The 13,347-nt window shown below is 39.1% G+C and overlaps 1 protein-coding gene across 3 annotated transcripts in view; it reads right to left on the minus strand.

Moving 5' to 3' along the window:
• Positions 1-13,347, minus strand: part of tep1.L (telomerase associated protein 1 L homeolog) — a 57,337-nt gene that overhangs the window by 5,907 nt on the left and 38,083 nt on the right. For all 3 annotated transcript variants that reach the window (XM_041565585.1, XM_018260123.2, XM_041565586.1), the window contains exons 32-44: positions 12,351-12,487; positions 12,185-12,273; positions 11,481-11,595; positions 9,230-9,509; positions 7,949-8,066; positions 7,709-7,833; positions 6,153-6,252; positions 5,902-6,057; positions 5,374-5,583; positions 5,113-5,269; positions 4,264-4,476; positions 3,386-3,540; positions 810-920 (exon numbers count right to left, since the gene is read on the minus strand). In XM_041565585.1, the coding sequence (XP_041421519.1) occupies positions 810-920; positions 3,386-3,540; positions 4,264-4,476; positions 5,113-5,269; positions 5,374-5,583; positions 5,902-6,057; positions 6,153-6,252; positions 7,709-7,833; positions 7,949-8,066; positions 9,230-9,509; positions 11,481-11,595; positions 12,185-12,273; positions 12,351-12,487 (1,966 nt within the window). The remainder of the gene's footprint in view (positions 1-809; positions 921-3,385; positions 3,541-4,263; positions 4,477-5,112; positions 5,270-5,373; positions 5,584-5,901; positions 6,058-6,152; positions 6,253-7,708; positions 7,834-7,948; positions 8,067-9,229; positions 9,510-11,480; positions 11,596-12,184; positions 12,274-12,350; positions 12,488-13,347) is intronic.

The raw sequence follows: 13,347 nt of genomic DNA on the forward strand, positions 1-13,347 counted from the left end.
TGGGGACATAGTTGAAACCTAAAATAGAACCCCCATTTTACATTTTTCACGGACCTGAAAAAAATGGTGTAAAATCCAGGAAAATGTAAAATCAGGGAAATGTATTATGCATAATATATAGGTGCGACCACAAATTGAGGGAAAACTTAAAATCAGGGGATGTAAAATTGAGGTTCCACTGTATTTTAAATAGGAAGTATTAAAATAATGTGCAGGAAGAAGGGATGCACCGAATCCACTATTTTGGATTCGGCCGAACACCCGAATCCTTTGCAAATACCAAACCGAATCTGAATCCTAATCTGCATATGCAAATTGTGGGTGGGAAGGGGGAAAACATTTTTTACTACTTTTTTTGTGACAAAAAGTCACGCAATTTCCCTCCCCGCCCCTAATTTGTACATGCAAATTCGGATTCGGTTCAGCCGGGCAGAAAGATTTGGCTGAATCCAGATCCAGCTGAAAAAAAGGCTGAATCCTGGCCGAATCCCAAACCGAATCCTGGATTTGGTGCATCCCTGGCAGGAAGGCACAACTTCATGATTGCTAATAAAGAGTGCAATAATGCATGTTGTCCTTGTACTTTACACTGAGGAGTCTGCTAACGTTCTCTTCTGATTTCTACCATTTTATAACTGGATGTTGTCATATGGGCCAAGCTAGAACTGGCACAAAAATACATAACCAGTCGTAGACACCCTTTCCTCCTCATCAATTCCAAAGCACAAGATAGATGTTTCAGTGAGTGCTGCCAACACCTAAATGGAAGCCATTGCACTAAAAGCAGATGGTGTATTAGTGGAACTCACCAGCATGTCTGCATCAGTCCATGAACAGGCAGTTACCCAGTCCCTATGGCACAATGGCAGAGCATGTACCACAGAAGGGGGAGTCAAGGACACATCCCAACACAGCACAGACTGAAACACAAAAGCAGCTGTCATTTGATAAATCTGTAATGCGATTGCCAAATCACCATGTGGGTGAAATGTGTGTATCCCAATTATCTGAACATCATCCCTCCTCTGCTACTGGGCACCATCTCGTCTTCTTAAATTTTCTACCTAATACAATCGACTGTTACTCTAACACTACAGGAAATGTCATAACCAGCTTTAGTGTATTATATATTATACAATTCCCTGTCACATATACCATATATACCTGCAGATACATCTTCTACACATAGCATACATCATGTTCTTATATAGCAGTATTTAAAGTGATACAGACATGTTCCTAAATGAAAGTAATGGTGTCAATGCAATTACAAGGGAGCCAGGAAACCCACCGCCCTGCCCAGTGTTACTTTAGCCATCATAAAAATTAATAAAGGATGTCTGCAAAACAACATAACAAAAGGACAGTCTGTGGGGCAAATTCACTAAACGACGAAGCACCTAACGCTAGCATGAATTCGCCAGCGTTGCGCATTTTCGTTAATTCGCCGATTCACTAACGGACACTGGCGTAAATTCGCTAGTGTTACTTCGCACCCTTACGCCTGGCGAATTTGCGCAACGGTTGTAACTACGCAAATTCACTGACCCGCGAATTTGTCTGAACGCTACATTTTACGCCAGACTTCCTTCGCCACCTCAGACCAGGCGAAGTGCAATAGAGTAGATAGGGATTCTTTCAAAAATTTTCTAAGTCCCAAAAAACGCTGGCATTTTTTCTTTTTTATGAGTGATAGGCTGAAAAAGATCGAAAAAATTTTTGGGGCTCCCCTCCTTCCCCCCTACATTTCCTAACTCATGGCAACTTAACTATACAGTGGGCAGATGTGTAGGGCAAAATAAAAATTTTATTTGATGTTTTGAAGGTTTCCCAGGCATTTGTAGTGATGCTACATATTCCTCCATTGTAAATTCAATTTGGCGCCATATGTAAATGAAGCATCGCTATCGTAATAGGCGAATTAACACTAGCGCAACTTCCCAACCTTACGCTTCCCCTGAGCGCAACTTCGGATTTTAGTGAATTTGCGGAGCGCTGGCAAAGTGCGACGAAGCGCGGCGAAGCAGACGCTGGCGCAACTCCGAATCTTAGTGAATGTCCCATTACGTCCCTTACAATGAATGAACCCCCACCAATCATAATATAGAGTAAGCGGGGACTAGGTCATCTCTAAATCTCAACAAAATATAACATTTATTGGCAACTCTTTAAATACCCTTAAAACAAAGATAATTAAATGCCCCCTCCCAACAACATAGCTCAGATTTAAACATAGCTCTTTGAGTAATATATGAGGTATGTGGATATAGTTGGATAATTATATCCACATACCTCATATATTACTCAAAGAGCTATGTTTAAAATCTCACATACTTAAAGGGAAAGTAAATCCAAGTATAAATGTTTGCGTAACTGAAGAAAATGTAATTCAAAGCAATTTACCAACATACAGTAAAGATTTGTAAAAATGCTTTTGAATGTAAAATTATTTCTAGATTTAATTGCCATTCAAAACAAGTATCTTTGCCATTCACTTTACTGCAGTTCCTGACTAGTAATATAGTGTAGCATTAGTTAAGATCTCCTCCTGCCAAGACTCAGATTCCCACAATGCCATGCTCACTTCTGAGCTTTTCCTTGTTTTTCCGTTCTGTTAGTAACAGAGCATACAAGGCATTGTGTTGAATTCTTGGAAGGAGGAGAGATGACTGTTTCAAAAGGAGATGAAGTCAGAATCAACAGTGAAGAGAGTAGCAAGGGACAGACAGCTACTGCTTCAATGCTGCTTTCAAGAGAAATTACTTTAACAAATAACCAACAAAATCTCCAGGTATTTTAACGTAAATCCAAAAGCTGCTTAAAATTAAATTTGCATCATTATGCAAAATGTTATATTTGGGTTTACTACTACTTAAAAAGTGCTCTCCACAAACAGACTGATCTGTCAGTCAACTTAGACTGGGCTATTACATTCCTCTGGCTGGAGTACAGTTTAGATTTGTACTGTAGCCTATAGAAGGATTGTGTCACCCCAGACTAGATCTTTATGCATTGCCTCTGTGTTTTGATTTATTCTTTCATTTTATCTCCTGATCACTTCCTCCTTAAAATGCCTTCCTAATGGCAAGAATGTGATTCACCGGCGGGATGGCATGCGCATCACTTTGGTTTTCCGAAGTTGCTTCACGGCAAAACTTTGGGCGATTTCGGAAAATGAAGCAAAACGTATGCCATCCCGCTGGCAATTCGCATTCTTGCCAGAGGGAAGGCATTTCGGGGAGATTAGTCACCCACAGTAGAAAAGATTTGTCGTTTGGCCACTAATCTCCTCGTGTGCCACCACCCTAAATTATAAACTGAAAATACCACTCCTTATTCACCGTTTTCTTTCCATCTCACCTACTTCTCTTCTATTAGTACTCACCCGGTCCTGACTGCCAGTTGCAAGCAGTCTTCCACTTTGACTAAACGAGCAGCATGTAACTGCAGCAGAATGGCCTTGCAGAACAGATGCAGGGGAGGGAGGTGAGACGCTATTAAGAAGGCCGTTCAGTGACCAAAGACAGACAGATACGTCCCCTAAAAAAAAAAAACATTCTTAAATGTATGCATATCACTTTAAATACATGTATCTAAATACGATCAGGGATACTTACTATATGCTGATAGGCTGAATGAGCCTATGGATTGTGCTTGATAAACCCCCAACAATACTATTTCCTACAGGGTCTTGTTCTTATTGAATATTATTTCTTCTAGACTGTAAAGGCCCCCATACACGGGCCCATAAAAGCCACCGACAGACCGAGTCGGCAGCTTATTGGCCCGTGTGTAGGGCCCTCCGACACGCTTCCCACATCGATATCTCGCCGAAAGTCGGGCAGATGTGGATCAGGCAAGGTAAAAAATCCTGTCGAATTGCAGCCACATCTGTTCGTTGATGCGGTGCCATGATCTGACCGCCTGTTCTACCTCCATTCTGATCCGATCATTGGGCCCTAGGGTCCACAATCTGTTCAGCCCGATATTGCCCACCTCAATGTGGGCATATCGGGGAAAGATCCGCTCATTTGGCGACATCTCCCTGTGTATGGCCACCATAACTCTTTCAAATTGATTTAACTAATCAATAAATCTACACACACAAATTACATAAAATCCCTTATCTGGAAAACCAAAGCTCCCAAGAATTTTGAATTATTACATTCCATACCTGTAATAACTAAAACACATTTGCTCATGTCTAGAATCAAATGAGTAATATATGAAAAATAATGGTCCATAATTCTCAGGTGTTCTCACCAGAAGCTGAAGCCAGAAGTTTAGAAGAGACAGCAAGAGCCTGCACGAAACGTTGGTGTCCATTAAGCATCAGCTGGCAGGTAAATTGACCTGCTGAGATTTTCCAGACACGCACCAAGCTATCGGAGGTCCCGGTCACCAATACCTCTTCTGACAGCCAGGCAAGGCACAGTATAGTCACATCTTCAATGCAAGTCTGGGCGACCAGGTCACCTGATATAGAGAGTGATATGCAGTCAGTGATATGAAAAAATAACATTTTGAAGTTATATTCTAGGCTCCCCATTTAGGGTAAGTTTCATAAACTCATATAAAATCAGATGGTACACACAGAAGCATTCGTGCTAAATGGTTGAAGCTTTATTGAGATCCCCACAATGTTTCGGAGGAACAGCCTCTTTTCTCAAGTGCTCTTGAGAAAGGAGAGCACTTGAGAAAGGAGGCTGTGCCTCCGAAACGTTGTGGGGATCTCAATAAAACTTCAACCCTTTAGCATGAATGCTTGTGTGTGTGCCATCTGATTTTCTATCAGTATATGGATTACGGATACCAAGGATTGCAGCAAGATGCCCAGATAGAGCACCACCCATAAATGTGAGCAGACTCTGCAATACTATATGCATTAAGTTTCATAAAATCTAAAATAGTTTTTGTAGAGCAATGATCAGTCTTGATGGTTAGTCAAATGTTCATACTGAGATATGACTATACAATCTGAGCATACTGATGCAAAAAAGCATATGTTTACTTTGAAAAACACTTGGAAGTTTATTTAGATGATACTCATTGTAACCACACACAATAGAGAATCCTACACTAACATCAGATAAGATGGCAGCTGGCACTCACCTGAATCCACGTTATAGACTGACACAGCGCCTGAATGGTATCCAACAACCAGTAACTGCTTGCTAGGTGAGACAGCAAGGGATATTGCAGATGAGTTTTCTATTTCTCCATCTACTCTTCCGAGTAACCTTCCAAGACCTCCTGACCACACCTGAACCTATAAAAAGGTGATAATAATTAAGATAATTCAGTATCTGCTCTTCTTCAAAAGCTTTACAATGCATTTGTTCCCTTCCCATCTCTGCATCTGACTGGTCTTACCTTGCCATCCTCTCCCCCTGTAAGAAGGCATTCTCCATACTGTAGAAAGCAACATGTCAGAGTAGACCCGGAGTGTGCTCTGAAGTGAGAAAGTTGCACTTGTGTCTCCCATGACCAAAGGGACACTAAGCCATCAAGACTCCCTGAGACAAGCAATTTGCCATCCTGGGAGAAAGAAACTGCTTTCACAGAAGAACTTCCACAGAGAACCTAAACAGCAAGAGAGAAGTCAGAGAAGGCAGCAGGGACTGATTTAACATGGCTCGGAGATGGCTGTGTACTGTATAACACTGGCATGTTACCTAGAACCTTACACTTATGTTATCTATTCTTGATTCAGAGCCCACCTTTTTCCTTCTGCATAAAATCCTTTCAATGCACCCCATACCATATTAGACAAAAACAGATTACATTTATAATGCCTACTATGCACATGTTATGAATATGGTGGGAAAATTGGGAAACAGTAATAGTGAACAGTGGACTAATGGGTTCAGAACAAAGTTCCTGCTTATGTTATAATCTTACAGCAGTTTTCTCCCAGTTCTCCAGCCTGAGTACAGTTATCTTCCCATCCCAGGATCCCACTGCTACTGCATGACCACTGGGGTGAAAGGTTGTACAATCCAGTGGATAAGGAAAGGAAATGGATCCCAGAAGTGAACCACGGCTGCTTTCCCAAAGCTAGATTTGAGAGATAAAGGAGAGTTAACTTATTGATACAGTTATCAAAACACGGTTTAATGTATTGCAAGGTAATTTATGGAAGAATGAGTTACCTTTAGTTGGTAGTCCAAAGAACAGGTAACAAATTGTCTTTGATCAGGACTCACACAGCAACCCGTAATTTGTCTTTGGTGAGCTTCAGCTCGGTGCATGCTGGGAAAAAAAGGGGGAGTTCAACTTCAGATTTATAGTCAATACCATTATGTTTGCTTTTATTGTCCTACTTGAAGCCTGCTGGAAAAGGGAAATTGCTGATTGGTTGCGAAGAGTTACTGCCCAGGTGCAAATTTGCCCAGTGTTGATAATTGTGCCCCCTTGTGTAATATATACTAATTTATTGTTTTGGAGAGAGTTTATTGTATGATGTATATAAAATGTAAAATATTACTCTGTAAGCCCTTCTGGGGACAAGAAATCTAGCATGGTTAGCTTTGAAAAAGAGAAAGCCTATAAGTTCTCTTAGGTTTTTCCCCATGGAGGATTCATGTTTTTAGCTCAGAACAGATATGAGTAGCAAGCTTGTGAATATCCTCAAATGTAATCTTGCTCTTCTGATATCCATGTCCCTTTCCTCATATATAGGCCCAGTTCAGGAAAAAGTACAGGTATGGGTGCTATTATCCAGAATGACTGAGACCTGAGTGTTTTCAGATAATAGATCTTTCTGGAATTTCAATTGTAATAGATTAAGTCTGCTAAAAAAAACATTGAAACATCTAATAAACCCAATGGGATGTTATGGCCACCAAAATGGTTTCATGCAGTTTAGTTACCATCAAGTACAAGTTTCTGTTTTATTATTACAGAGAAAATGGAAATCAGTTTTAAAAATGACAATACTCTATGGCAGATGGTAATTCAAAGCCTACTGGATAACAGGTTTCTGGTTAAGGTATCCTATATCTGTACAATTTGAGCAAGATCAAAACTAGGAGAGCGAAGATCTGCCCTCTATACTTTGTAAGGTGAGCCATCTGCAAATATAATCCATCTAACATTAGTTACACCTGGCATCACCCAAGAAGCAAGAAGTCACTTGAAAAAACAGTAACACCAAAAAATGAGTTTTTTAAAGTAATGAAAATATCATGTACTGTTGCCCTGAACTGATAAAGCTGATCTGTTTGCTTCAGAAACACTACACTATAGTTTATATAAATAAGCTGCTTGTGTAGCAATGGCGGAAATTGAAAAAAGGCTATGGTATATGGCACAGGTTAAATAGTGGATAACAGATACCATGTTCTACAGAGCTTATCTTCTATATGCTGTGTAACCTGAGCCTTTTCTCCTTTGAATGGCTGCCCCCAATTGCTACACAGCAGCTTATTTATATAAAGTAACAATAGTAGTATTTCTGAAGCAAACACAGCAAGTTTACCAGTGCAGGACAACTCTGCATTTTATTTTTATTACAATTCAATTTTTTGAGGTTACTGTTTTTATTACTTGAAAACAATTTAGTTTTTTGATGTTCCTGTTCCTTTCTGTGATTTAAACCAAAACAAGGACTGAATGACTTACTCGTCTTTTTTAACTGTTTTGAGTCTAATTAATTTAAGGAAATATGGATTAAAAAAAAAGAAAAAGTGATGTGAGATTTTAGTACCGGCAGCCATCAGAGATTTTCCAGATCTCCAATACACCATCATAGGAAGCAACACACAACAAATCATCTGAGATAAATCTGCAGGCAGAGATTCCATCACAGCCACTGTGCAGTAATCTCGCTTCCTGCATCATAATGGAAAAAGAAAAACTGATTAGAACTCAACTGTATGATGATGCTGAATTTGACACAAAAATATACGCTGAGACACTGAAGAGCTGATCATCATGATCTACTCACCTCCCCACTATCTGTGTTAATAAGATGCAGGGAACCATTGCTCGCACCAACAGCTGCCATTCTGCCTGATGGACACAGACTGACACAACCCAGTTGAGACGGGATCTGTAATGATTTGCTGTGGGGGGAGCAGAAATTAGTTTGGGCTTGGTTAAAGTGATTCTGTCATGATTTTTATTGTGTGGTTTTTATTTCTAAATGACACTGTTTACACTGCAAATAATTCACTCTACAATACAAAATTTTATTCCTGACCCAACAAGCATATATTTTTTAGTTGTAATATTGGTGTGTAGGCAGCCATCTTAGGTCTTTTGCCTGGTCATGTGCTTTCAGAAAGAGCTACTGCTGCACTATGGAACTGCTTTCTGACAGGCTGTTGTTTCTCCTAATCAATGTAACTGAATGTGTTAAAGTGGGACCTGGATTTTACTACTGAGTGCTGTTCTTAGATCTACCAGGCAGCTGTTATCTAGTGTTGGGAGCTGCTACCTGTTCCCATTGTTCTGTTGTTAGGCTGCTGGGGGGGAAGGGGGTTGATATCATTCAAATTTGCTGTACAGCAATAAAGAGTGCCTTTAGTTTATCAGAGCATAAGTCACATACTGGGGGCAGCTGGGAAACAGACAATAAGTCAGATTTCAAAATTAAGTATAAAAAAAGCTTGCTCTTTTGAAAAATGGATTTCAGTGCAGAAGTCTGCTGGAACACCACTTTTAACTGATGAATTAAACAAAAACATGTTTTCCCATGACAGTATCCCTTAAAGTCTACAGTGCCATGTGAACTTAGTATTATTGGTCTGCTAAATACAGCATACAAATATTATGAGAGAAAGAATGGCTTATCAATTGATAAAAAATATTAACATTTGATTCAATAATGTACAAGAATATTGCATGAAGTAGAGAACAGTTGAACCTCCAGAAAATATAAATTCAGTACAATAATGTACAATGCATATTACATAGGTGGGACTGCTAAAAATTATGTAAAATGAGGGAAAACTTAAAATCAGGAAAGGGAATTGATGTTTCACTCTAGGAGTGATTTCATTCAAATCTAATTTTCTTGTTCCCTGCCCAAAGCAAATTGTAGTACTATTTAGGTCAGTAGCTTGAAATAGCAAGTATCTTAAATACTACTAATATTCCAAAAACCCATTAGTCACTAAGTTCTGTTTTCAGTTAGTGGGGCACAAAGCATCTCTCAGATATATGAAATCACTTATTTTTAGGAGATCCATGACAAGACATTTTGAGAGGGAAACCATTTACTGACCTGTGACATATACTCATGTAAGATGGTTTGTTGTTCCACATCATTGTTAGATGGGATGTGCGTTCCTTTCTATTGTCCATAATGGCACGAGCCTGGATGCATACTGGAGAGCAGTCAGGTTCATTTAAGGCCTGCTGGTAGAACAGTGAAGGACTTTGAGAGAGAACTGGGACAGAGTGCTGAATGAACTCTCGAAACACTTCTAGTGGTGGTTTTGACACATGCTGATCATGGGTTTTATTAACTTTTGAGACAGGGTCGTTTTGTGCTTCCAAAATGTCTGTGGACAAAGAATAACATTATTAAATACTGTAAGTAAGTTATAGCTTATATCATAGTCAGATCATTCAAATTCATCCACCCCCCAAAGAAACCCCCCCCCCCAAAAAAAAAAGAATTACGCCTTTCTCGGCCATTTAAAGAGAACATTTCTATTTTCTTTTTAAAAAGTCCTAATGCATTAAAAATATGTATGTAAAAGTATGTGCAGCCTATTTCATCTTTCATAAACAGGAAGACATGAAGGCATTGCATTTAAACATATAGATTAAAGCTCCTATTTTCATTGCTTTGGCCAAGGCCCCTCCAACCTCCACAACAGAACAGTATTGATTTTAATTTCCATAGAGCCACATTGATCAAGGGCACATTACAGCGGTCCGCACAACTAATGTTTTGGGCACCAAATGGTCATTTTCTGCCAGAAATGTCTGGACAGCAGGGGAAAAAGTCCTTAAAAATTCACACTATGAATAGTGGGGCATCAAACAGTAGATTAATACTAGGGTATGCTCAGTAATATAAGGACCCAAAGGCAGTGGTGGTAACAGCACAAATATAGCTGAACAATGATTTCCTTAGCAATATCACCCTTTAATTCATTGTAACAATGTTTGAATGTAAGAAATACAACGTCCGGGGGGGGGGGGATTTTTCATTGGACACTGTGCTTCCAACGTCAGGTACTTCCCAGTTTTCCCTTTCAACTGTCTTGGTCCATGCCAATGTACAGTACGTTAAATATTTCTATTATTTTTATTATACGGGGCATGCACCAATTCCCAATAGAGGTGTGGGGCTTGATTTCCAGAATGCTTGGGATCTGGGGCTTTCCAGATAAGGGATCTTTCTGTAATTTGGATCTCCATGGTCTACTAAACCATTATTACAACAATTATTACAATGGTCTACTAAACCATTATTTCAACATTAGTTAAACCCAGTAGGACTGTTTTGCCTCTAACAACGATTCCTTTTATCTTAGTTGGTATTAAGCACAAGGCACAGTTTTATCATCAAGGAAAGGCAAACCTTGTTGAAAAGTTTGAATTATTTGTTTAAAATGGAGTCCTGTAATTTGCTTTTTGGATAATTGTTTTCCATATAATGGACCCCATACCTTTAGTATGATACCGTTAATGGGCACAGTCTGTGTCAGTGGCAAGGGATCACTGGGAAGTGAATGAAGACGGCAGCATGGCACTCAGTGGGAAAACGTACACTGGATGAGTATTATATCATTGGTATGGCTGAAGCATTTTTAAAGAACTCTGGGCAGTACACACTGAATGTTATTTTGAAGGGAACAAGTAAACAAAAAAGGGAAATGCATCATTATGATAAGCATGATTTAAAACCAAGTACCAAGGAAGAATCTGTAGAAGCAAGTTGAATGAATATTAGACAAACTATCCAACAGAGTTGTTACAAAGTGTTAACGTGGGGATTTGAATCATTCACATATCGACTGGAGCAGCATTACTCCAAACAGATTTAATAGAAATTAGTTTTTCATTTGCTGCATGTTGAGGAAACCATCACTAATGATGCCATAAAGGAAAATCCGGGTAAGAAGTCTGAAAAGGCCAACATATTGTCTCATGTATATACAATGAGACAATATACAAAAAAACATATACCGGGTGAACAAATACTCTAAGAAGCTCATTTATTACCAGTATATTTCACTAATAGTTATCATTTGGTAAAACATCAATGATCATTTCAGATTTAACAGTTTACTTTCTGCACTGAAATCATGTGATTTGAATGACTTGAGGAGGGTCCAAGTAGCAAATACTTCTCTCTTTTTATTACTAGCCTCCTATCGAAATGGTGGGGTGATTTGCCTGTGTAGCTTAATAGGTGGAAGAGTAATCTACAGTTCCCTAAGGGCATTACAAATGAATCCTATTTTTGTTGGTTTCGCGATAGATGTGATAACATTTTGGTAGCCAAGACAGATACTCACCATACTTGCTATAAACCTGGCAAAGGTGTGGCAGAAGTCCCAGAGCGGCATGAGTCCGCAAAAATGGAAGGTTTGTAAGAAGACGGCCAAGTGTGTGCAACTGCCCACTGCATAGCTTTAAAAAAAGAAATGTGTTATACTATACTATTTACAATGTTGCAGGTGGTTCTCATAGATTATAAACAAGAAATGACTGGAAAACCTCCCTTTATAAACTAGAGTGACTTTTCATAGGAAATGTTAAGGCAATGGCTGATGGTGTTAACACTTGCTCTGTTGCCCCAAGGATAGTAAACTAGTAGTAAAGAAAGCTAATTGTAATAGTGCATATTAATTTAATTATGCAGTCCAAGAGAAGCTTTAAACAGCTCTGGACTGGAATTCAAAATAGGCTTTGGCATTAAAGGTATGCAGAGGCCCAAATAGCCCCCATAGGGCCAATAAATAGTGACTGTATGGCACATTACAGCTGCCCCTCCGGCATTTGCCAGAATTCACAGATTGCCAGTCTGGCCTGGCTATAAATGTATATTTATTATATTTATTTACATAATTGGAAGAAGAATGACAAACAGTCACAGGGACACTTAATACCAATTCGTTCACCTAAATGAATACAAGATTCCCCTTTACCACAAACCATTTTCTGATTGTTTTACAATTTCCCATACTGCAAATGAAATTAGGAAAATAGGGAAGCGTACCAGGTGGTGAGACAGTTCACTCAGGTACTCAGCAGTAATCACAGGTGCAGATTCTGGCTCTTCAGGGGAACAGACTGTCCAAAAATATGCTGACAAAAAAGAAAAAAAGCTGTCAGTAATACCAAACAAATTATCAGTGGAGGTGAGGGCTAATAATATTACATACCAGCCATGAGAAGGTGAGCTGCTTTAGTAACTTCACTTTTCATCAAATAACGCTTTTCCACTGCATCTCTGAGGAGACAGCTAGGAAGGTGAAGTCTATGGTCAGATGTCAATGCTGGTAACCAGAGTCCAAGAACACTGTAAAAGAATAAGACAATATTAGAAAATAACAAAAAGCTACATGAATCTTTGTACTTATGAAGTCAACATATTTCATACAATCAGAATAACTACAGACAAGAGTAATGCTTCCTACAGCCCCTCCACCTACTGTTTAACTACAACTCCAAGAATAGCATACTTGGAAAGATTGCAGTTGTAGTTGAGGATTTAGCCCTCCAAGAGATTTCTATGACTCCCACTGTGGCCAAGCTCTCCAGAGACCTAGAACATTGTGGCCTTCAAATATCTGTATAATGTATAATTGCCCCACAGCCTGGAAATTCAGAACATGACTGAGAACAGAGTTAGTAACAATCAGCATCAATAAGAAAAAAGTAAAAGTGTAAAAAACACCAGCCTTGGAGACTCTGCTTAAGGCACCTGAAAAGAGGAAAAGATTGTCCAAAGTATACAACCTTCTAAACTCTCAAAGAGGTAACCCATACGCAAAGTGCTATAGTAAATGGATCCAAGACATCCCTATTTTGGACTTAGATGACATAACAGAAACATTTGTCCTACAGTAATTAGTAGTGGGGTTATACAGCATAAAATGATACATAGATTTTACTACACACCAGTGCGTTTGCATAATATGGGGTTGACACCAGATAATCTGTGTTATAAATGTGTCTTTTGGTCCTATATGGTGATCAATACCTATTGGAAGAATGTGGCTATGTATTTGCAAACCTACTTGGACTTTTCTCCGGGCAAATCGCTAGAAATTTTTTTGCTGGGTCATATAGACCAATTAATTCCACAACAATCTAAATGACAAATGTTTTGGTTACTATTTTTTTATGCAAGGAAAGTTATTGCAAACAGTTGCAAAA

This window comes from Xenopus laevis, chromosome 1L (genome assembly GCF_017654675.1).
Source record: "Xenopus laevis strain J_2021 chromosome 1L, Xenopus_laevis_v10.1, whole genome shotgun sequence".
NCBI lineage: Eukaryota > Metazoa > Chordata > Amphibia > Anura > Pipidae > Xenopus > Xenopus laevis.